This window comes from Porcisia hertigi, chromosome 28 (assembly GCF_017918235.1).
Source record: "Porcisia hertigi strain C119 chromosome 28, whole genome shotgun sequence".
Classification (NCBI taxonomy): Eukaryota; Euglenozoa; class Kinetoplastea; order Trypanosomatida; family Trypanosomatidae; genus Porcisia; species Porcisia hertigi.
Window position 1 is genome coordinate 348078 of NC_090587.1, and position 26238 is coordinate 374315.

The 26238-nt window shown below is 59.6% G+C and overlaps 1 protein-coding gene across 1 annotated transcript; it reads right to left on the bottom strand.

Annotated features, from left to right (window-relative positions):
* Positions 1–9959: 9959 nt before the first annotated feature.
* JKF63_03474 (uncharacterized protein) lies at positions 9960–10820 on the bottom strand (the record flags this gene model as incomplete). Its single annotated transcript, XM_067899477.1, has 1 exon — positions 9960–10820. One exon carries the CDS (start codon positions 10818–10820, stop codon positions 9960–9962), a length of 861 nt encoding a protein of 286 aa, XP_067755716.1.
* Positions 10821–26238: the final 15418 nt, after the last annotated feature.

Here is a 26238-nt window from a genome sequence, read left to right on the forward strand (position 1 = left end):
CCACACATGCCCCGACAGGTACGACATGCCCATCGCGCACGCGCAGCGCATCACGCAGGACCCGCCACACGCAGCACAAGCGCTGCTGCAGCACACCACATGGGACAGGTGGTGCGAGCGTGTTACAACATGCACAGGCATGGTAAAAAAAGAACTGCAGTTAGCGCTCAGCCGCGTTGAGAAGAAAGAGACAGACACAATGCAGTGATCGGGCGCAAGGGGGAAGAACAGGGGAGGAAGAAGTGGAGACGGGGGGAAAAGAGGGGAGGAAAGAGGGGGTGGGAGTACTTGTGAGGTGGGAGAACAGAAAATATGCGGCAATGCGAGAACACCTAAAACAACAAAAGGGATAATGGGGGAGAAAAAAAAACAATCAGCACACACATCAAATCTGCGACACAGACACACACACACACACATAGACAGCGATACCGGGGTGCACTCGCACGCGTCACCTCATACTTACACTCACCATTGGTCGGGTTCTCCAGGGCAGCTCTCGACGCCGTGCATACCCTCCGTACACACGCAACCCACAGGCGTCGCCGACGGCAGTGTGGCCTGGCGCTCAGTGACGCGGGTGGGTCGCTGCCTAGGCACACCGCATCCCCTCGAGTCCGCGCCAGGGGTGGAGGAGACCGAGTGGAGCCTGCATCGCCCCACACGCATACGCTGCGAGTCCCTCAGTGCCTCCAGCAAGGCAGTGGCGTGCACACGCATGTCCAAGCGCGCAGCCTACCATCAGCACGTCATGGCGTCACTGACACTCATGCACTGGTGCGCCACAGTGGTGTGCCGCAGCCCCGCAGCCTACACAGCGGTTTTCACAGGTGAGTTCTGTCACATGCCAGGAAGCCTTTGCCCAAACTTGTCGCGTCCCCGATCGGGGAGTTTCGAGGAAACGCAGGATTCGGTATGGACACACCCAGCTATGCTCTTGAGTACCGGAGCTGATGGGACATTTATCGGTGGGCGTACTCGGCAATTATGTGAGCTTCGGCACCCTGCTCTAATCCACACCGAGCAAACCCACAGACTGAACCGTTGAGCGCACGCCACGGGCTAGAAGAGGGAGGCCGCATGTCCTACAAAGCGGCACGACATGCAAACCTCCGCCGCTGCGGGGACCGCTTCCAGCGCCCCGTGGTTAGGCACAGGGCGAGTGCCTTGCAACTGCTGTCACTGCTGAGATGTGTACCAGTGCATGGAGTGTTCGACGCTGCTTTGAACGCCACAGGTCACTGTACGGCGAGAGGTTACTCGGAGAGAACAAGAGAAGAAATAAAAACAGTGTTCTAGTGCTGATGATCCTGTCCGCCACAATCATTTACTTTCAGCGATAACTAACAATTTTTTAAGGGTAAAAAGAACAACCAAAGTCGAACACACGCACACGTGTGAGAATAGAAGAGGAAACATATATATGTATATACTAAGAGCTCCTGGAAGGGGGGAGGGGGAAGGGGGGGGAGGGGACAAGGGCCAGCGGAGGGGACGAGATGAAATGGTGAAAAAGGGGGGGAACACAGCGACGGTCACCCCTTCAGCTGCAACTTCTTCCCGCTCCCGCGACGCAATGAGGGCAAAACAAAACGAAAGTCGAATCGGAGAGGGGGAGTCATTTATCAAACAATACAGTATGTTCATGAATACTTTATATGCACTGCAACGCTTATTCGCAGCATTCGGCCAGCGTGTAAACCTACAGTGCGCAGTTCTACGGCACCTCCTCCTTTAAAGTCCCGCAGCTGCGCTAAACCGAGAACCATCAAGACGTGAGCAGCACCGCCAGCAGCAGCGACACAGGAAACATTGCCATCACACTAAGCCGCGCCGCACTAAGGCCGTGGTCTGCCAGGAGCGCAGCGTACTTGCCGTACAGCGCCGCGTCCACCTTCATGGCACACACCGACTGATAAGAGGGGCACCTCAGCACACCGTTCGTGAAAAGCAAGCTCATCGAGCGCAGCGGAATAACTGTGCCAGGGTTGCAGATAGTGGAGCTAGACGCGCCAGCCACCTTGACAGAGTAGGTGGAGGTGCCACATTGCACGTCTGCACATATACCGTACTGAGCGCGTCGCTTTCCCGCAATGTGAAATGCCATGGGTGTGTCCAAACAGCGTGACGTCACACCAAACACTCCTGCTATGAGTTGCGGTGTGTTCACAGTGCAGTTCATCAAGACGGACTTCTCAATATGCGGACAGTGGTCCATCTGAGGGTCCGAGCCGCCCACCTTCCGCTGCGTGAAATATCGGAAGTACGACGGGAGCCCTTCTGGGAGAAAGGTGAGCGTGCATGTGCCGAGGGCACTGCGGTCAGTTGCACAAACCCTCTTAATGACATCTCCATCACAGAACAATTCAGGGAACTGCGACACGCCATCGATCACACATTTGGTCGTGGCCAGGGTGCAACCGGCGTTCTGCCCGTACGCCATCGGCTCCGCGTTGCTGTAGTTGCCACGGTAGTAGCCCAGATCCTCCATGGCTGCAATCGTGATCGCAGAGTAGATGCCGGCGCCGCTGACACTCGCCATCAGCTCGTCCTTGGCGCTGCGGCGCTTCCAGTGCGAGAAAGCCGCATTTATTTCCCCATTGTCTTCCAGCTCCATGAAGGCACTCGTGCTGCACCCGTACTGCGCACGCACCTTGGCCATCACATTCTCCGAGGTGATCACGGGTGACGCACCCTTCCCTCGCAGGCTCACCACCGAGAACATCTTGTGCGCTTTGAATCTATGAACATTGAAACCCAGCGCGTGCAACATCTCGTGTGCGATGTCGCGCACGATTTGGGGGTCAGCTGAGATGTACTTGGGCGACACATTCACCACACCCACAGACGGGCGGCCGTTGACAAAGCTCTGGCACGTCAGCGCCCAGGGCACAGTATCACCGGACGTAGGGCCGGCTGCGATATACAAAACAAAGTCGGCGTCAGGCACACCCGTCGTCATGTGCGACGCAGGAGTACTGAACTCGCCGCAGATCCGCTCCCTCTTCAGGCGTGTCGTAAGAACAACTCTACTACCTTCCCGCTGCACACTCAACCGCTCGCGGTGCAGCTGCACGGCAGACGGGATCAGCAACTCCAACAGCGTCTGCTTCTTCGCCTTCGTAAGGACGTCCTCTGCGGTGCACGTCACAGTCCCACCAACATAGTCCGGCCGCGTCTGCCCCGCGGCAGTGCAGTGCCGGCTGCTGTTGGTGATGTCATCCGTGAACACAGCAATGCGGATCGGCAGCCACGGCCTCGCTGCAGCAGACACAACAGCCCGCTCACCTGCAGGCACCTCCAAGTCGCTCACCAGGCTCACACCAGTGCCCATAACACGCGCCTGCATCTCGTCAAACCCGCAGCGACGTCGATCGGCGACGACAGGCAGCTGAGCTGCGCCAGCGCCACCAGCGCCTGCCCCAGCACACAGCAGCACCACAGCAGCTGCCACCAGCCCCGCCCTCACCGCCGCGCAGCGTACAGACCCGCGCATCGACGACGACACAGTCCCCGCCGACACAACTACCGCGACTGGAGAAAAAAACAGAGATCCAGGCAGGAGAGAGGACACCCCCCGCTGTCCGCGGTCGTCGCGAGCCCGGCACACAAATAAAGAGAGAGAGGGAAGACTCACCCCGGCAACGGCACGCACACACGCACGCACGCAGGGAGGCCGGCGCAGCAGCGGAGAGCACCAATAGAGGCGAGAACCAAAGAGCAGAAGGTGGTCGCAGCAGCGGGGGGGGAGGAGAAAAGACGCTTTGAGGCGCACTAACAACGGCGTGAGAAGAACGCGTCCACGGCAATCACAGACGTCCGTGTCGGGCACACAATCGAGTGACAACGCGTCGGTCAACGCGTAGGGAGGACACAGTTGGCGTCTGGGCTGATCGGCCGCAGATGATTCCACCGCTCGTAGCTCGTGTATATGTGTGTGTGTGTATATGTATGTGTGTGTGCGTGTTGCACAGATGTCGACGGGCAACGGTTACAAAGTAATGGCGCAGTGGCGCGGAGTCAGACAGCGTGAGTCCGCAGGCGGCAGAGGGAAGAGGGACAAGTCACGGAGGGAGAAGATATGCGGAAGTACAGCGCGCAACGCAATCAGCGGCCAGTAGGGGGAGAGACGGGCGGGTTCCAGCTACACAGCGCCTCCACATAGCGCTTATACCAGGTGCGGCGAGAGCAATAAGCAACGGAAGCGGCATCGCAGGCGCGGCGCCACACATGCCCCGACAGGTACGACATGCCCATCGCGCACGCGCAGCGCATCACACAGGACCCGCCACACGCAGCACAAGCGCTGCTGCAGCACACCACATGGGACAGGTGGTGCGAGCGTGTTACAACATGCACAGGCATGGTAAAAAAAGAACTGCAGTTAGCGCTCAGCTGCGTTGAGAATAAACAGACAGCCACAATGCAGTGATCGGGCGCAAAGGGGAAGAACAGGGGAGGAAGAATTGGACACGGGGGAAAAAAGGGGGGAAAAGAGGGGAGGAAAGAGGGGGTGGGAGTACTTGTGAGGCGGGAGAACAGAAAATGTGCGGCAATGCGAGAACACCTAAAACAACAAAAGGGATAATGGGGGAGAAAAAAAAACAATCAGCACACACATCAAATCTGCGACACAGACACACACAGAAAGCCATACCGGGGTGCACTCGCACGCGTCACCTCATACCTACACTCACCATTGGTCGGGTTCTCCAGGGCAGCGCTCGACGCCATGCATACCTTCCATACACACGCAACCCACAGGCGTCGCCGACGGCAGTGTGGCCTGGCGCTCAGTGACGCGGGTGGGTCGCTGCCTAGGCACGCCGCATCCCCTCTAGTCCGCGCCAGGGGTGGAGGAGACCGAGTGGAGCCTGCATCGCCCCACACGCATCCGCGGCGAGTCCCTCAGTGCCTCCAGCAAGGCAGTGGCGCACTGAACAACAGAGAGGAGACAACGAGAGCGACAAACAGGGACGGAGGAGCACTACACACACCGGCTGACTCCGGCGCACGTTGCGCGGTCTGCGTTCATGACGCACAGCGACCGGACGTTCGTATCGAGTGAAATACGTGTAGCTCTAGTGGAAAAAGGAGGAGAGATGCTGGCTGCGCAATTGGGGTGCGGGATCGTAGCGCGACTGACCCCCCCCTCCCGGTTGAACCAACGTCCGCGACAGTACCCCTCTTCCTCATCCGAGCCCCACAAACACACACCACAAAAAGGGGGGAGACCGAAAGCTAAAAAAAAGGCGACGCTCCAAAGCCTCCAGGGCAGGAAGACGGACGCCACCGCTGTCCAGACATTGAGATCGGAACAAGACGTGGTCGGCAAGCCCCGCACCCCTCGACCACACGGGGTTCACAGTGCCAACGCGGCGATGAGGGAACTCCGTGAATGTCATGTCAGCCACCATCGCCACAGTGCCAGTGGGGAAAAACACAATGAGCTACACGCGTCCTCACGCCCGACAACGCTGGCAGCAAGCCAGTCTCGATGACGGTGCGCAGCGCAGAGTCAATGCGGCCTGAGACGCCGTTGCCCATCACCACCTCCGCCATGCACCTCGTGGGTAACGGCCTAGAATACACGAGCAAAGCAGACCCCGGGATGGCCGTTGCACCGCCGGTCACAATGCAGGCATGAACCAGCGCAACCACACAGAAGCCCTCACGGACAATACACCTCAGACGCACACACAGCAGCGAGCAGCGCGGCAGCCAGTGATACGACAGCGCCGAACAACATGCAATACCGCAGTCTCTGCCACGGCATCCACGCCGACAGCGTGGCAAGCTGCAGTGGAGGCGTCGGCACAGCTGGCTGGCTGGGTGCTGGAACACAGGAAGACCACCTCTCCTGGCACAATGGAGTGCTCACACCATCGGTGTACTTGTCTGCAGCAGACCGGGAACAATGCACCAGGCATGTCGGCAAGGAAAGAAAAGAGTTGTGGGCACGGAGCTAGCAGACGCTGCGAATGGACGCTGCCACCTGCGAAGGCGCAGCACTCGAAGGCATGGGCCTCCCCGCCACCGCAGCGGGGGAGCAGAGAGCGGGGAGATAAGGCTGACACAAGCTGTGAAACATGCGCGACTGAATACCCTACGAGAGCCCGCAAGACAAGTGCGTACAGTGGCGACACCACACCTCGATCCCCGCGCAGGGAAAAGAAAAAGTAGGGGAGCGGCCACGCGCGCAGAGCCAGCGAGAGGCGCGAATCCGGCACGGAGGGAGTCAAACATAGTGTCAATAAAGGGGAAAGGAGAGGAGGGGCGGTGCACACACACGCGCCACGGAAAGAAGAAGAGAGGAAAGACCCTTTTCTCGTGTGCAATGCAGGTAGTCGGATCCGCTGCTGGCTCGGCAGGGCGTGCCGCGGCCGCAACGGCGACATCTATAGGAACAATAAAAAAGCACCCAAGGATTGGAGAGCAGAGAATGTATAAATGGGGGGAAAGGGCTGCAGAACAGCCTCATCAAAGCGGGCTCGGGCCCACCAGTGTGGTCGTGCGTGCCCGCTGCGGACCGCCTCAAGGATGTCGCAAAAGCGAGAAACCTGCGATGCCAAACTTGTGGCGAGGAAGCTACGGGGATGCACAAGCACAGGACACAACACCTGCAGAGCACCGTACAGCGGCTCTTCAGGGAAATCGCGCCTGGTATCTGCCCCCCTCCTTCCTCAAGTGCTGTTCCGCATCGCTTGTCCTTTGTCGGCCGTTTATCGGGCCCTTCCCTGCGGAGAGTACTACCCAGTAGGGGAGGGGGCGGGGGGGCTTCGCGGCGCTGTTGCTGCGCATGGAAGCGCATTCGCGACTACCGACTCATGGTGGAGTCTGTGGCAAAGGCTACACAAAAGCATGTTAGCCGCCTCCAATCGTGATGTCACGACCCCTCACACCTTCTTTCCGGTGCTCTGCTGCTTTACACAGCTAATAGGCGATTACACGTGCCGCCCCAGCTCGCTCTCCTCCGCGCCGCTGCGTTGCTGGCGACTCTTTTGCTGTCCCTTTGCGCATCCCACAACCTTCCTCCTTCTGTGGGGTGCCCCAATGGGGATAAAGCGAGAACACTGTGTCCGCATGCACCTGCATTCGTCTCCGTACATGTACCTTTGTGTGTGCACACGCGCTTATTAACGCGAGCGCGGGTAGAGGGGGGGAGGGGGGGACAGGCCAACAGGAAATGAATACGTGGAGAGTACACCTGGCAGTGACGCCGGACAGATTTACAGCCAAGCGCACGCGCGCGCGCACTCGCTGAGAGCAGAGGAGAGACGGGGGAAGTCGAACAAGCGATGAAAGCGAAGATGGTCAGTCAACGGCGAACATGAACGCACGCCGCGCGTCCCGCCTCGCAGCAACACACGCGTGAGGCCAGCGTAGAACTGACCGCGCGCCTCACATCTCCCTCCCGATGCACACCTCATACACACCGCCTTCACACGCGATTGGGGGAGGGGGTCTCGTGTTCTGAGCACGAGGAAGACACGGAGGCAGAGGTGCGCATCCCCTCCAACTGGACTTGCGGGAACGGCGTGAGATACACGTACACCGTCTCTGGATCACAAAAAAATGTGCGGGTGTACATATATATATAATGTATCTGTGTGTGTGTGTGTCGACGCACACCGTCTCTCTTTTCAGCCCCTGTTGTGCCGTGTCGCTGGGACGTTATGTGCGCGCGAACGCAGATAGATGAATGGGCGGAGCAAGGGCGCTTTGCATAGAACCACTCCACCAGATGGGGGGAGCTCCTCATATGACGCAGCCACGGGAAAAAGGCGAATAACGAACCGTGATGGTCTTCACTATAAGACAGAGAGACACCACAGACAATCAAACGAAGAGACCGCGAGGGCGCGGGGGTCGATTGGCCGAGAGGCGTCTGGGTACATGCGCGTGCTCCAGCGGCAAACACAAAACACACGCACCGGCGTGTGGCGGCAGGGCTTACGCGGGCGGGCGACGGGGATAGTGACGAGCGGAACGACAGCGTTAGGTGCGGAAAACGGTACACACCCTCGCATCCCCGCCACCTCGAACGCACCCTCCCCCCGACCTGCCTAGCCGAGCACAAACGTCTGCACATGCACGCACACGTCAAGGCACCGCTACAGGGGAAGGGGGGAGAGGAGGCGCACCCTTTTCAAATGTAGGCTTTGTGTTTTCTGCTGAGCACATATGTTGTGTCAATGCGCCTGCTCACCTCCATACCTCTCGCCCGGCACTTGCGCTTTTCCGTTCAGTCCACCGCCCCGCCCTCCCCCAAAGCCCGTGACATATGTGCGCTTCGATCAAGTAAGTTCGAGTCAGCCGTGAGGAGGACGAGGGGTAGCGGAAAAAGAGGAACACGCGACCAGAGGCAGCCGGACGTCCGAAAACCCCAGAAGGGGGAGGCGTGGGAGAGGAGGGAGTGAAAGCAGAGACACAAGAGGGTCTACGCGAGCGACACGAGGGCATGAAGCACACCGACAGATGTGCGGCGCGGAATGAAGGCAGGCAGACAAGTGCGCAAGACTGAAACGACATGCCGGATTAGGGGATCACGAGCGAGGGCGCAGCTGCGACCAAACAGCATCGCCTAGAGAGAGAGAGCCGCGAGACACAAGGACAGACGGACACGCACGTAGCGCGCGGGGTCCCGCAAAGCGGTACAAAGGAGGGAACACGAGAAGAGACGTTCGGTGCTACGGCCACACCTGAAACAAAAACATCGTTTGAGACCGACAGCCCAATAACAGCCGTCGAGACGATGCTTACACATGCGCAGGCACAGCATGGGGTGCCGGGAGGGCAGAGGGCAGAAAGAGAGCGGTGGGGCGAAGAGGAGCTGCCGCCCCGAGAAGCACATCCATTTTATCGCCCCCACTCCAACCCGCCTCCTGTGCGTGTGTGTGTGTGTGTGTGTGTGTGTGTGTGTGTGTGTGTGTGTGTGTGTGTGTGTGTGTGTGTGTGCGTCTGTGAGCACCCGTGTCTCCTCGCGCGCCGCTGGCCGTGCTGGCATGCGCCTACGCACACACGGTCCGCGCACCGCGCAACCAGCCTTGTGCGCCCTCCCGTGCCTCTGCACCACACACCATCCACAACGGCGATAAACCTCCACAACAGGGGCGCTGCAGCGCATGGTATAACGCATGGCGCCCCAAACACAGATCTCCATAATCACATCTCAACGCACGCCCTTCACAGTGCACACAGCGGCGGCGTGATGCCGCTCCGCACACCACTGGCAATGCCCTGCACCGGCCGCACACAGCCGACAATCTCCAGTGTAGATAGCTCGAGGAAGACAAACGCGTCATCCGATTCCATTCGGCACCGCTCGATCAGGAGATGCGCTCCACACACCCTACCGCCAGCCTGAGGCAACACACACGTGCGCGCCAACAGATAAAAAAAAGGCACCGTGATCAGGGAGGATAGACCAAGAAGAACCACGAACTCGTTGATGGGAACGTGAAGAAGACATCGTGGGCGGCGCCTCATCTCGTCGCACCGTGCGCACAGCGGTAAAAGAAGCCCACAGGTACACACACACACACACATGCGTAGACTCCCGCCGGCTCCACGACTGCCACCGCATGGAGGAAATACAGAGGTGGGGGTACGTGCGTGGCGGCGTGTTCCCATGCCCGCCCGACACGAGCCACTGCCGAAACCGACACGCCCGCATCGCCAGCTCTGGCCTAAAACGGTAGGACACCAAATAAGGGGCCTCGGTGCCCGGCTGGAGAAGACAGCCGATGATGTGCTGGTGTGTGTGTCTGGGGGAGGGGGGGGAGCAGTCCCTGTCGCGCAGGGCCCCCCAGCTTAAACGCAGTAACGCATGCGCGCATGGCAGAGGTAGACACGGGGGCGAGGAAAACCCCCAGAGGACGGCCGCTGCTTCTCAGGGGAGGGGGGAGGCTGTGCCGCCATGGACGGTGTGCGCACCGATTAGCCCATGCAGCTCCCCGTCAGCGGGTGGCGCACTGCGCACGATAGGAGATCCGCTTCAGATCAAGCATGTGCATCGCCTTGGATTGCGCCCTGTACTGCTCCAACAAGTCCTGAAAGCCACTTTTGCCGACTCTGCATGCGTCCAGGGCGCGCTTCCCGACGGCCACGCAAGCGCTGCTCATTCTCCGTACATCACCCTCGAGGGTCTTCAAAAGCGCCTCAGGGGTGCAGACAGAGGAGAGGAGTCGATTCTCACCCAGCTGTTGTAGGCGCGACACGCGCTCACCGAGGCGCTGCTGCAGTTCCGCCACCTTCGTTTCCAGCGTCTCCACCTCGGCGCGCAGCGTCATGCTCTCGCCGGCAAGTCGCTCCATCTCCTCGACGGTCTGCCGACCAGCTTCACGCATCGACTTCACAATCGGCAGCTGGTAGCAGTACGCGTCGAGGCAGCTCGGGTTATTCGCCAGATCCCTCAGCAGCAGGTCTGTCTCCCCGCTCAGCTGCAAAGCCGCGCTGCGCATGCTCGGCGGCTCTACAGGGCCCCAGTAATCTGCCGCATTCTGAAATCCATTCCGAACCGCCTCGACCAAGGTGGACGTAGTGCTGCTCCACTGGTACGCAAGCGCCTCGGAGGGGCTGAGGCCGGGAGGCGTTATCGGCACCTCGTGGCAGCAGTACGGCATTGTCGCTCGCGGTGCCGCATTTGGGAACGTCGACGGCAGCTCAACGTGCAGGGACAGGGCATACTCGGTCGTGGGGCTGATGCGCAGAGCATGATCCACTTTCAGCACCGTCTCCTCTGCGCTCTCGACAACGACAGACGTTAAGGGGAACTGCCGCCGCAGCTCCTCCAGCTGCGCATTGCGACCTCCAGGCATGGCGAGGACACGCGCAGCAGCGAACAGCTCCGTGAGTGTCAAAGGGCGCGGGGAGGGGGCGTGATGCGCTAGATGTTCCCGGGGCAGAATGCGAGTCGAAAATGTGAAAAGGAAGCCACGAATAGGAGCCACACACACACACTAACATGGACATCCACGGACAACAACAAAGGTGGGGAAGGACAGAGACGATCAGTAAGCTAGCAACTCCTATCTCTCTTGGTTCAGAGTGACGCAAGGCCTCTCTGCCGCACACCACATCTTTGGCCGGGTGCGATTGCCTACACTGGGGCCCACCCTTCTACGCGCCAGGGGAAAGATCTCCAGTGACCGACAATGCAAGGAATGGTCATCTTGGAGAGCAAGAGATACAAAGGGAGGGAGGAGGGGGGAGGGGCGGATGCAGACACGCAACCCCGCAGGCGAACGCATGCACCAGGTACAGGGAGCACTGCGTCGCGGCGTGCGTGCCTCCAATCATCATATGCCGCTGATGAAGATTGATAATTGGTCACGCCGACGTCACACACACGGGCAAACGAAAGCAGCCGAAATCAGGGGAGCGGGAAGACAAAAAAAACACAACAACAAGCAACACAGTTAAGACGAAAAAGACCAGGGTGAGGTGACCTCCACACATGAGTGGGTGTAGCGACACGTTGCGACACTCGCCAAGATAAAGCCCAGCACAGCACTCTCTGGACCCAACTCCAAGCCTGCGTTGACCATGGGCGACCATCCAGCGCACGCCTCTACGCCGCGCACTACAGAAACACTGGCAGGCTCGTCACAGCGCAGGCATCACCACTAGCATCAGAAGGCAAGGCAGCCAACAGCTCCGTGCAGCTGCCGAGCTCGCAAAACGCACTACCACCACCACATACCTGTGCGAGGTCCACCTCCACAACCCGTGCAGCGTGTCACCATCTGTACATAGCTGGATGCGCAGGGAGAACAAAAAGATAAACGTATACATATTCACCTCCACCTATCGCTGTCCCCTGCGCCAGAAACCACTCGGCGCGCACACAGAAACCCACAGAGCAGTCGCTTGTCTCTGCCTCTCGTGCATGGCAGCCACAAACACGTTGACTCCCACCAACCGTCTCGGCTGCCCGAACTGGCGGTACAGCTCACACCGTAGAGGCATCGAGCGCTTGCCTCTCGGGCCACCGTACACCCTGTATTCAGCCCTCATGGCATGCCAGCTTCGCTCAGTGCAGCACGCAGGCGCACCGCGGCGGCGCTCAGCACATGTTTCTCACTGTCCGCCGGCATCGCTGCAGCTCATCTACTCCCCTTCACACCTGGCCGTACCTCAGGGATGCCGTATGCGCGGGGCAGACACATATGCATGAATCCACACACACAGACACACACACGACCATACCGCTGTGCACTCGCGCGCGTCACCTCGCACCTCACTCGACCATCGCTCGGGCTCTCTGGGCACCTCTCGACGCCGTGCATGCATGCCACACACACGCGGCCCCAAGGGAGTCGCCGACAGCCGTGTGGCCTGCCAGTCGGTGGGGCAGGTGGGTCGCTGTCATAGTCCGCCGTCCCCTTTGATGTCATTCCGAGAGGGGTGGCAGGGGACAAGAGCGCAAGACGAGAGAAGCGCTCCACGCTGGACAGCACGTTGCCCCACAGTATTTCACCATCGACAATCGCCTCCCCGGAAAAACAGAAACGATACAAAGGGAGTCATGGATTACAGAAGAAAAGGTCAAAAAGACGCTGCAATTGGAGGAACAACAGAAAATGCACGCACGCAGTGTGTGCGATGAAAGGGGGACGGGGATATCCAATAAGGGGCGATAAAGGAGGGCCCACGCACACGCCCTGCAGTGACACGCACGCGTGGGCACACCCGAAATAGTGGGTAGCACACCGTCAGCACCGGGCCCTCACCAGTCATCACAGCCAAACCAGCGTGTGTTTAAAGAACAGAAATGAAAAAGAAAAAAGATCGAAAAGGGGGAGGAAGGGGGAGGGGAGGGGAGGGGATTATGCACGATTAGTTTACTTATTAGCCACCTCGTCAGCATCGCTGGCATCTGTTCACAAATGCGGGGAACAGCGCGGGATATAAAAATCGCACATGTCCCCCACATACGCGCGTGTGCGAGGCCTCCGCTGTGCGCACACCGGAAACAATCAAGCCGTCAGCAGCACCGCCAGCAGCACCGCCACCGGCACTACTGCCATCGCGAAAGCCCGCACACGGCCAACACTGTGGTCAGCCAGGAGCGCAGCGTACTTGCCATACAGCGCCGCGTCCACCTTTACGGCACACACAGAGGCGTAAGAAGGGCATGTCAGACTCCCTCCGGAGAAAACGGAGCTGAGTGACCTCAATGGAAGAACAGTGCCCGGCCGGCACGCTGTGAAAGCTGACGACCCAACCACCCTGACGCTGTATGTGCTGATGCCGCACTGGATATCAGCACAGATGCCGTATTGCCACTGCCACCTTTTATCTACATAGAAGCCCCTGGATGTGTCCAGACACCGTGAGGTGATCCCGTACAGTCCGCCAGATAATGTCTTTCCATTCACTATGCAAGTGGTCTTGTGATGCACCTCTACCTCGGGACAAAAGTCCATCAGCGCATCTGATCCAACATCTCTCGAGTTTCGGAAATACTGGAAATATGCTGGCAATTCTGTTGAGATGGTGGAGATCCGGCACCGCCCCATACCGACACGATCAGTGCTGCATCTCATATCCAGATTCACCTCGTCGCAGAACATCTCAGGGAACTGCGACACGCCATTCATCACACATTTGCTCGTGGCCAGGGTGCAACCGGCGTTCTGCCCGTACGCCATCGGCTCCGCGTTGCTGTAGTTGCCACGGTAGTAGCCCAGATCCTCCATGGCCGCAATCGTGATCGCAGAGTAGATGCCGGCGCCGCTGACACTCGCCATCAGCTCGTCCTTGGCGCTGCGGCGCTTCCAGTGAGAACGGGCTGTGCCTTTCCGTTGTGCATCCTCCAGCTCCATGAAGGCACTCGTGTTGCACCCGTACTGCGCACGCACCTTGGCCACCACATTCTCCGAGGTGATCACGGGTGACGCACCCTTCCCTCGCAGACTCACCACCGAGAACATCTTGTGCGCTTTGAATCTATGAACATTGAAGCCCAGCGCGTGCATCAACTCATGCGCGACTACACGTACAGTCTGGGGATTGGGAGTAATGTACTTTGGCGACAGATTACACACACCCACAGACGGGCGGCCGTTGACAAAGTACTGGCAACCTCTGGCCCACGCGGTGGTGTCACCTGAGGTCGGTCCCCCAGAAATGTAAAAGACAAAGTCGGCGTCAGGCACACCCGTCGTCATGTGCGACGCAGGAATACTGAACTGGCCACAGATCGGGTGCCTCTTCACGCACCTCCTGAGTAGAACCCTGCTACCCTCCCGCTGCACACTCAACCGCTCGCGGTGCAGCTGCACGGCAGACGGGATCAGCAGCTCCAACAGCGTCTGCTTCTTCGCCTTCGTAAGGACGTCCTCTGCGGTGCACGTCACAGTCCCACCACCATAGTCCGACCGCGTCTGCCCCGCGGCAGTGCAGTGCCGGCTGCTGTTGGTGATGTCATCCGTGAACACAGCAATGCGAATCGGCAGCCACGGCCTCGCTGCAGCAGACACAACAGCCCGCTCACCTGCAGGCACCTCCGCGTTGCTCACCAGGCTCACGCCAGTGCCCATAACACGCGCCTGCATCTCGTCAAACCCGCAGCGACGTCGATCGGCGACGACAGGCAGCTGAGCTGAGCCAGCGCCACCAGCGCCTGCCCCAGCACACAGCAGCACCACAGCAGCTGCCACCAGCCCCGCCCTCACCGCCACGCAGCGTACAGACCCGCGCATCGACGACACAGTCCCCGCCGACACAACTACCGCGACTGGAGAAAAAAACAGAGATCCAGGCAGGAGAGAGGACACCCCCCCGCCGCCCGCGGTCGTCGCGAGTCCGGCACACAAATAAAGAGAGAGGGAAGACTCACCCCGGCAACGATACGCACACACGCACGCACGCAGGGAGGCCGGAGCAGCAGCGGAGAGCACCAATAGAGGCGAGAACCAAAGAGCAGAAGGTGGTCGCAGCAGCGGGGGGGAGGAGAAAAGACGCTTTGAGGCGCACTAACAACGGCGTAAGAAGAACGCGTCCACGGCAATCACAGACGTCCGTGTCGGGCACACAATCGGGTGACAACGCGTCGGTCAACGCGTAGGGAGGACACAGTTGGCGTCTGGGCTGATCGGCCGCAGATGATTCCACCGCTCGTAGCTCGTGTATATGTATATGTATGTGCGTGTGTGTGTGTGCGTGTTGCACAGATGTCGACGGGTAACGGTTATAAAGTAATGGCGCAGTGGCGCGGAGTCAGACAGCGTGAGTCCGCAGGCGGCAGAGGGAAGAGAGACAAGTCACAGAGGGAGAAGATATGCGGAAGTACAGCGCGCAACGCAATCAGCGGCCAGTAGGGGGAGAGACGGGCGGGGTCCAGCTACACAGCGCCTCCACACAGCGCCTGCACCAGGTGCGGCGAGAGCAATAAGCAACGGAAGCGGCATCGCAGGCGCGGCGCCACACATGCCCCGACAGGTACGACATGCCCATCGCGCACGCGCAGCGCATCACGCAGGACCCGCCACACGCAGCACAAGCGCTGCTGCAGCACACCACATGGGACAGGTGGTGCGAGCGTGTTACAACATGCACAGGCATGAGAAAAAAACCGCAGTTAGCGCTCAGCTGCGTTGAAAAGAAACAGACAGCCACAATGCAGTGATCGGGCGCAAGGGGGAAGAAGAGGGGAGGAAGAAGTGGACATGGGGGGAAAGAGGGGATGAAAGAGGGGGTGGGAGTACTTGTGAGGTGGGAGAATAGAAAATATGCGGCAATGCGAGAACACCTAAAACAACAAAAGGGATAATGGGGGAGAAAAAAAACAATCAGCACACACATCAAATCTGCGATACAGACACACACACACACACAGCACATAGACAGCCATGCGGGTGCACTCGCACGCGTCACCTCATACTTACACTCACCATTGGTCGGGTTCTCCAGGGCAGCTCTCGACGCCATGCATACCTTCCATACACACGCAACCCACAGGCGTCGCCGACGGCAGTGTGGCCTGGCGCTCAGTGACGCGGGTGGGTCGCTGCCTAGGCACGCCGCATCCCCTCGAGTCCGCGCCACGGGTGGAGGAGACCGAGTGGAGCCTGCATCGCCCCACACGCATCCGCGGCGAGTCCCTCAGTGCCTCCAGCAAGGCAGTGGCGTGCACAAGCATGTCCAAGCGCGCAGGACACCCAACTCTCCTTCTGCGCAGAGGAGAAAGAGTCGAGGAAGCTAGAGAGGACGGCACGAGAGAGAGAGCAGCTCCACCCGCGACGACACAGCACCCATCGTACTTCACGTACGACAATCACACAAACAACTCGTCAAGAAACCATAGTGATAAAATGAACAGGCGAAGTCAGGGACACGCGGGGGTAATGAAAAAGACGGTCAACTGCACACCGCAATGGCGGCACGGGGAATAGGAACAAAGAGAGGGGAAGATGGGAGGGAGAGGGGGATAGGGATAAAGGGGCAGCTGAAAAAGGGGGAATAGTAAAAGAGAAAAAGGAGGAGGAGAGAATAGGGAGGGACACAGAGAGAGAGGCAGGAGAGAGGGGGGCCATTGCAGCGCAGGTCGCGCACACGCACACCCACTGAAGAACACACGCACACAGCGAGTAGCACGCCGTCAGCGGCGACCCACCCCCCACCACCCCCGCTCCCACGGCGCCACAGCCCTGTCAACAACGAAACAGTCAAAGAAAGAAAGGGGGAAAGGGGAGGGGTGTGTCAGTTATAAAAGAGTACACTCTTCATTATTAGTCGAGGCACTGCCACGCCCACGCGTCTCCGCGGGGCGGCACAACATCTCGTCGTGCACACGTCCTCCACGTACGCGGGAGGGTTCGCCTGGAGCGGTGCGCGACACCGGAAACAATCAAGCCGTCAGCAGCACCGCAAGCAGCACCGCCACCGGCACTACTGCCATCGCGAAAGCCCGCACACGGCCAACGCTGTGGTCGGCCAGGAGCGCAGCGTACTTGCCGTACAGCGCCGCGTCCACCTTTACAGCACAAACGGAATCGTAAGAGGGGCACGTCAGCGTACCCTCCGTGAACAACGAGCTCATCGACGCGAGCTCGAGTCGCACTCCAGGCGGGCACAACGAGAAGCGGGATGCCCCAGCCACCTTGACACTGTAGAACGATACGTCGCACAGCACATCCGCACAGATTCCATATTGCCGCTGGTGCTTGCCCTTCACAGAGAAACCGCCTGACGTGTCTAAACACCGCGACGCGACACCGTACACGCTACCTGCGAGTTGATGTCCGTTCACTGAGCATTTCGTGTCAGCGTACTCCTCGATGTACGGGCAGTAGTCCATCTGAGGAAGGGCACCCCCGTATTCGCATCGTTGAAGTATCGGTACACTGGGGGCAAAGGTGAAAGCTGTGAAAATATGGAGCACCGTCCCATCCCACCGCGATCAGTGGTGCACTCTCTGCCGCGTTTGAGGGTCTCACAAAAAATATCTAGGAACTGCGACACGCCATCGATCACACATTTGGTCGTGGCCAGGGTGCAACCGGCGTTCTGCCCGTACGCCATCGGCTCCGCGTTGCTGTAGTTGCCACGGTAGTAGCCCAGGTCCTCCATGGCCGCAATCGTGATCGCAGAGTAAATGCCAGCGCTCCTGAAACCCGCCATCAGCTCATCCTTGGCGTTGCGGCGCTTCCAGTGTGAAAAGGCGATGCCCTTGTCCCCTTCCAGCTCCATGAAGGCACTCGTGCTGCACCCGTACTGCGCACGCACCTTGGCCACCACATTCTCCGAGGTGATCACCGGTGACTCGCCCTTCCCTCGCAGACTCACCATAGAGAACATCATGTGCGCTTTGAATCTATGAACATTGAAACCCAGCGCGTGCAACATCTCGTGTGCGATCATACGCACAGTCACTGGTTCAGCAGAGATGTACTTGGGCGAGACATTCACCACACCCACAGACGGGCGGCCGTTGACAAAATCCTGGCACGTCAGCGCCCAGGGCACAGTATCACCGGACGTAGGGCCCGCTGCGATATACAAAACAAAGTCGGCGTCAGGCACACCCGTCGTCATGTGCGACGCGGGGATGCTGAAATCGCCGCAGAAAGGTTCTTCCTTGACAGAAGGTGTCACGACGATGTTGCCACTCTCCCGCTGCACATTCAACCGCTCGCGGTGCAGCTGCACGGCAGACGGGATCAGCAGCTCCAACAGCGTCTGCTTCTTCGCCTTCGTAAGGACGTCCTCTGCGGTGCACGTCACAGTCCCACCACCATAGTCCGACCGCGGCTGCCCCGCGGCAGTGCAGTGCCGGCTGCTGTTGGTGATGTCATCCGTGAACACAGCAATGCGAATCGGCAGCCACGGCCTCGCTGCAGCAGACACAACAGCCCGCTCACCTGCAGGCACCTCCGCGTCGCCCACCAGGCTCACGCCAGTGCCCATAACACGCGCCTGCATCTCGTCGAACCCGCAGCGAAGTCGATCGGCGACGACAGGCAGCTGAGCTGAGCCAGCGCCACCAGCGCCTGCCCCAGCACACAGCAGCACCACAGCAGCTGCCACCAGCCCCGCCCTCACCGCCGCGCAGCGTACAGACACGCGCATCGACGACACAGTCCCCGCCGACACAACTACCGCGACTGGAGAAAAAAACAGAGATCCAGGCAGGAGAGAGGACACCCCCCCCGCCGCCCGCGGTCGTCGCGAGTCCGGCACACAAATAAAGAGAGAGGGAAGACTCACCCCGGCAACGGCACGCACGCAGGGAGGCCGGAGCAGCAGCGGAGAGCACCAATAGAGGCGAGAATCAAAGAGCAGAAGGTGGTCGCAGCAGCGGGGGGGAGGAGAAAAGACGCTTTGAGGCGCACTAACAACGGCGTAAGAAGAACGCGTCCACGGCAATCACAGACGTCCGTGTCGGGCACACAATCGGGTGACAACGCGTCGGTCAACGCGTAGGGAGGACACAATTGGCGTCTGGGCTGATCGGCCGCAGATGATTCCACCGCTCGTAGCTCATGTATATATATATATATATATGTGGGTGTGTGTGTGCGTGTTGCACAGATGTCGACGGGCAACGGTTATAAAGTAATGGCGCAGTGGCGCGGAGTCAGACAGCGTGAGTCCGCAGGCGGCAGAGGGAAGAGAGACAAGTCACGGAGGGAGAAGATATGCGGAAGTACAGCGCGCAACGCAATCAGCGGCCAGTAGGGGGGAGAGACGGGCGGGGTCCAGCTACACAGCGCCTCCACATAGCGCCTGCACCAGGTGCGGCGAGAGCAATAAGCAACGGAAGCGGCATCGCAGGCGCGGCGCCACACATGCCCCGACAGGTACGACATGCCCATCGCGCACGCGCAGCGCATCACACAGGACCCGCCACACGCAGCACAACCGCTGCTGCAGCACACCACATGGGACAGGTGGTGCGAGCGTGTTACAACATGCACAGGCATGGGAAAAAAAACTGCAGTTAGCGCTCAGCCGCGTTGAGAAGAAACAGACAGCCACAATGCAGTCATCGGGCGCAAGGGGGAAGAAGAGGGGAGGAAGAAGTGGACATGGGGGGAAAGAGGGGGTGGGAGTACTTCTGAGGCGGGAGAACAGAAAATATGCGACTATGCGAGAACACCTAAAACAACAAAAGGGATAATGGGGGAGAAAAAAAAAACAATCAGCACACACATCGAATCTGCGATACAGACACACACACACACACACACACACAAAGACAGCCATGCGGGGTGCACTCGCACGCGTCACCTCATACTTACACTCACCATTGGTCGGATTCTCCAGGGCAGCTCTCGACGCCATGCATACCTTCCATACACACGCAACCCACAGGCGTCGCCGACGGCAGTGTGGCCTGGCGCTCAGTGACGCGGGTGGGTCGCTGCCTAGGCACGCCGCATCCCCTCGAGTCCGCGCCACGGGTGGAGGAGACCGAGTGGAGCCTGCATCGCCCCACACGCATCCGCGGCGAGTCCCTCTGTGCCTCCAGCAAGGCAGTGGCGTGCACGAGCATGTCCAAGCGCGCAGGACACCCAACTCTCCTTCTGCGCAGAGGAGAAAGAGTCGAGGAAGCTAGAGAGGACGGCACGAAAGAGAAGCGCTCAACTCGCGACGACACAGCACCCATCGTACTTCACGTACGACAATCACACAAACAACTCGTCAAGAAACCATAGTGATAAAATGAACAGGCTAAGTCAGGGACACGCGGGGGTAATGAAAAAGACGGTCAACTGCACACCGCAATGGCGGCACGGGGAATAGGAACAAAGAGAGGGGGAGAGGGAGGGAGAGGGGGGATAGGGATAAAAGGGCAGCCGAAAAAGGGGGAATAGTAAAAAAGAAAAAAGGAGGAGGAGGAAATAGGGAGGGACACAGAGAGAGAGGCAGGGGGGCCATTGCAGCGCAGGTCGCGCACACGCACACCCACTGAAGAGCACACGCACACAGCGAGTAGCACGCCGTTGGCGGCGACCCACCCCCCACCCCCACCACCCGCTCCCACGGCGCCACAGCCCTGTCAACAACGGAACAGTCAAAGAAAGAAAGGGGGAAAGGGGGAGGGGTGTGTCAGTTATAAAAGAGTACACTCTTCATTATTAGTCGAGGCACTGCCACGCCCACGCGTCTCCGCGGGGCGGCACAACATCTCGTCGTGCACACGTCCTCCACGTACGCGGGAGGGTTCGCCTGGAGCGGTGCGCGACACCGGAAACAATCAAGCCGTCAGCAGCACCGCAAGCAGCACCGCCACCGGCACTAGTGCCATCGCGAAAGCCCGCACACGGCCAACACTGTGGTCAGCCAGGAGCGCAGCGTACTTGCCGTACAGCGCCGCGTCCAGCTTTACAGCACACACGGAGTCGTAAGAGGGGCACGTCAGCGTACCCTCCGTGAACAACGAGCTCATCGACGCGAGCTCGAGTCGCACTCCAGGCGGGCACAACGAGAAGCGGGACGCACCAGCCACCTTGACACTGTAGAACGATACGTCGCACAGCACATCCGCACAGATTCCATATTGCCGCTGGTGCTTGCCCTTCACAGAGAAACCGCCTGACGTGTCTAAACACCGCGACGCGACACCGTACACGCTACCTGCGAGTTGATGTCCGTTCACTGAGCATTTCGTGTCAGCGTACTCCTCGATGTACGGGCAGTGGTCCATCTGAGGAAGGGCACCCCCCGTATTCGCATCGTTGAAGTATCGGTACACTGGGGGCAAAGGTGAAAGCTGTGAAAATATGGAGCACCGTCCCATCCCACCGCGATCAGTGGTGCACTCTCTGCCGCGTTTGAGGGTCTCACAAAAAATATCTAGGAACTGCGACACGCCATCGATCACACATTTGGTCGTGGCCAGGGTGCAACCGGCGTTCTGCCCGTACGCCATCGGCTCCGCGTTGCTGTAGTTGCCACGGTAGTAGCCCAGATCCTCCATGGCCGCAATCGTGATCGCAGAGTAGATGCCGGCGCTCCTGAAACCCGCCATCAGCTCGTCCTTGGCGCTGCGGCGCTTCCAGTGCGAAAAGGCGATGCCCTCACCTCCCTCGTCCTCCAGCTCCATGAAGGCACTCGTGCTGCACCCGTACTGCGCACGCACCTTGGCCACCACATTCTCCGAGGTGATCACGGGTGACGCACCCTTCCCTCGAAGGCTCACCATCGAGAACATCTTGTGCGCTTTGAATTTATGAACATTGAAACCCAGCGCGTGCAACATCTCGTGTGCGATCATACGCACAGTCACTGGTTCAGCAGAGATGTACTTGGGCGAGACATTCACCACACCCACAGACGGGCGGCCGTTGACAAAATCCTGGCACGTCAGCGCCCAGGGCACAGTATCACCGGACGTAGGGCCCGCTGCGATATACAAAACAAAGTCGGCGTCAGGCACACCCGTCGTCATGTGCGACGCGGGGATGCTGAAATCGCCGCAGAAAGGTTCTTCCTTGACAGAAGGTGTCACGACGATGTTGCCACTCTCCCGCTGCACATTCAACCGCTCGCGGTGCAGCTGCACGGCAGACGGGATCAGCAGCTCCAACAGCGTCTGCTTCTTCGCCTTCGTAAGGACGTCCTCTGCGGTGCACGTCACAGTCCCACCACCATAGTCCGACCGCGGCTGCCCCGCGGCAGTGCAGTGCCGGCTGCTGTTGGTGATGTCATCCGTGAACACAGCAATGCGAATCGGCAGCCACGGCCTCGCTGCAGCAGACACAACAGCCCGCTCACCTGCAGGCACCTCCGCGTCGCCCACCAGGCTCACGCCAGTGCCCATAACACGCGCCTGCATCTCGTCGAACCCGCAGCGAAGTCGATCGGCGACGACAGGCAGCTGAGCTGAGCCAGCGCCACCAGCGCCTGCCCCAGCACACAGCAGCACCACAGCAGCTGCCACCAGCCCCGCCCTCACCGCCGCGCAGCGTACAGACACGCGCATCGACGACACAGTCCCCGCCGACACAACTACCGCGACTGGAGAAAAAAACAGAGATCCAGGCAGGAGAGAGGACACCCCCCGCTGCCCGCGGTCGTCGCGAGTCCGGCACACAAATAAAGAGAGAGGGAAGACTCACCCCGGCAACGGCACGCACGCAGGGAGGCCGGAGCAGCAGCGGAGAGCACCAATAGAGGCGAGAATCAAAGAGCAGAAGGTGGTCGCAGCAGCGGGGGGGAGGAGAAAAGACGCTTTGAGGCGCACTAACAACGGCGTAAGAAGAACGCGTCCACGGCAATCACAGACGTCCGTGTCGGGCACACAATCGGGTGACAACGCGTCGGTCAACGCGTAGGGAGGACACAATTGGCGTCTGGGCTGATCGGCCGCAGATGATTCCACCGCTCGTAGCTCATGTATATATATATATATATATGTGGGTGTGTGTGTGCGTGTTGCACAGATGTCGACGGGCAACGGTTATAAAGTAATGGCGCAGTGGCGCGGAGTCAGACAGCGTGAGTCCGCAGGCGGCAGAGGGAAGAGAGACAAGTCACGGAGGGAGAAGATATGCGGAAGTACAGCGCGCAACGCAATCAGCGGCCAGTAGGGGGAGAGACGGGCGGGGTCCAGCTACACAGCGCCTCCACATAGCGCCTGCACCAGGTGCGGCGAGAGCAATAAGCAACGGAAGCGGCATCGCAGGCGCGGCGCCACACATGCCCCGACAGGTACGACATGCCCATCGCGCACGCGCAGCGCATCACACAGGACCCGCCACACGCAGCACAACCGCTGCTGCAGCACACCACATGGGACAGGTGGTGCGAGCGTGTTACAACATGCACAGGCATGGGAAAAAAAACTGCAGTTAGCGCTCAGCCGCGTTGAGAAGAAACAGACAGCCACAATGCAGTCATCGGGCGCAAGGGGGAAGAAGAGGGGAGGAAGAAGTGGACATGGGGGGAAAGAGGGGGTGGGAGTACTTCTGAGGCGGGAGAACAGAAAATATGCGACTATGCGAGAACACCTAAAACAACAAAAGGGATAATGGGGGAGAAAAAAAAAACAATCAGCACACACATCGAATCTGCGATACAGACACACACACACACACACACACAAAGACAGCCATGCGGGGTGCACTCGCACGCGTCACCTCATACTTACACTCACCATTGGTCGGATTCTCCAGGGCAGCTCTCGACGCCATGCATACCTTCCATACACACGCAACCCACAGGCGTCGCCGACGGCAGTGTGGCCTGGCGCTCAGTGACGCGGGTGGGTCGCTGCCTAGGCACGCCGCATCCCCTCGAGTCCGCGCCACGGGTGGAGGAGACCGAGTGGAGCCTGCATCGCCCCACACGCATCCGCGGCGAGTCCCTCTGTGCCTCCAGCAAGGCAGTGGCGTGCACAAGCATGCCCAAGCGCACAGGACACCCAACTCTCCTTCTGCGCAGAGGAGAAAGAGTCGAGGAAGCTAGAGAGGACGGCACGAAAGAGAAGCGCTCAACTCGCGACGACACACCACCCATCGTACTTCACGTACGACAATCACACAAACAACTCGTCAAGAAACCATAGTGATAAAATGAACAGGCTAAGTCAGGGACACGCGGGGGTAATGAAAAAGACGGTCAACTGCACACCGCAATGGCCGCACGGGGAATAGGAACAAAGAGAGGGGGAGAGGGAGGGAGAGGGGGGATAGGGATAAAAGGGCAGCCGAAAAAGGGGGAATAGTAAAAGAGAAAAAAGGAGGAGGAGAGAATAGGGAGGGACACAGAGAGAGAGGCAGGAGAGAGGGGGGGGGGCCATTGCAGCGCAGGTCGCGCACACGCACACCCACTGGAGAACACACGCACACAGCGAGTAGCACGCCGTCGGCGGCGACCCACCCCCACCACCCCCGCTCCCACGGCGCCACAGCCCTGTCAACAACGAAACAGTCAAAGAAAGAAAGGGGGGAAGGGGGAGGGGTGTGTCAGTTATAAAAGAGTACACTCTTCATTATTAGTCGAGGCACTGCCACGCCCACGCGTCTCCGCGGGGCGGCACAACATCTCGTCGTGCACACGTCCTCCACGTACGCGGGAGGGTTCGCCTGGAGCGGTGCGCGACACCGGAAACAATCAAGCCGTCAGCAGCACCGCAAGCAGCACCGCCACCGGCACTACTGCCATCGCGAAAGCCCGCACACGGCCAACGCTGTGGTCAGCCAGGAGCGCAGCGTACTTGCCGTACAGCGCCGCGTCCACCTTTACAGCACAAACGGAATCGTAAGAGGGGCACGTCAGCGTACCCTCCGTGAACAACGAGCTCATCGACGCGAGCTCGAGTCGCACTCCAGGCGGGCACAACGAGAAGCGGGATGCCCCAGCCACCTTGACACTGTAGAACGATACGTCGCACAGCACATCCGCACAGATTCCATATTGCCGCTGGTGCTTGCCCTTCACAGAGAAACCGCCTGACGTGTCTAAACACCGCGACGCGACACCGTACACGCTACCTGCGAGTTGATGTCCGTTCACTGAGCATTTCGTGTCAGCGTACTCCTCGATGTACGGGCAGTAGTCCATCTGAGGAAGGGCACCCCCGTATTCGCATCGTTGAAGTATCGGTACACTGGGGGCAAAGGTGAAAGCTGTGAAAATATGGAGCACCGTCCCATCCCACCGCGATCAGTGGTGCACTCTCTGCCGCGTTTGAGGGTCTCACAAAAAATATCTAGGAACTGCGACACGCCATCGATCACACATTTGGTCGTGGCCAGGGTGCAACCGGCGTTCTGCCCGTACGCCATCGGCTCCGCGTTGCTGTAGTTGCCACGGTAGTAGCCCAGATCCTCCATGGCCGCAATCGTGATCGCAGAGTAGATGCCGGCGCTCCTGAAACCCGCCATCAGCTCGTCCTTGGCGCTGCGGCGCTTCCAGTGCGAAAAGGCGATGCCCTCACCTCCCTCGTCCTCCAGTTCCATGAAGGCACTCGTGTTGCACCCGTACTGCGCACGCACCTTGGCCACCACATTCTCCGAGGTGATCACGGGTGACGCACCCTTCCCTCGAAGGCTCACCATCGAGAACATCTTGTGCGCTTTGAATTTATGAACATTGAAACCCAGCGCGTGCAACATCTCGTGTGCGATCATACGCACAGTCACTGGTTCAGCAGAGATGTACTTGGGCGAGACATTCACCACACCCACAGACGGGCGGCCGTTGACAAAATCCTGGCACGTCAGCGCCCAGGGCACAGTATCACCGGACGTAGGGCCCGCTGCGATATACAAAACAAAGTCGGCGTCAGGCACACCCGTCGTCATGTGCGACGCGGGGATGCTGAAATCGCCGCAGAAAGGTTCTTCCTTGACAGAAGGTGTCACGACGATGTTGCCACTCTCCCGCTGCACATTCAACCGCTCGCGGTGCAGCTGCACGGCAGACGGGATCAGCAGCTCCAACAGCGTCTGCTTCTTCGCCTTCGTAAGGACGTCCTCTGCGGTGCACGTCACAGTCCCACCACCATAGTCCGACCGCGGCTGCCCCGCGGCAGTGCAGTGCCGGCTGCTGTTGGTGATGTCATCCGTGAACACAGCAATGCGAATCGGCAGCCACGGCCTCGCTGCAGCAGACACAACAGCCCGCTCACCTGCAGGCACCTCCGCGTCGCCCACCAGGCTCACGCCAGTGCCCATAACACGCGCCTGCATCTCGTCGAACCCGCAGCGAAGTCGATCGGCGACGACAGGCAGCTGAGCTGAGCCAGCGCCACCAGCGCCTGCCCCAGCACACAGCAGCACC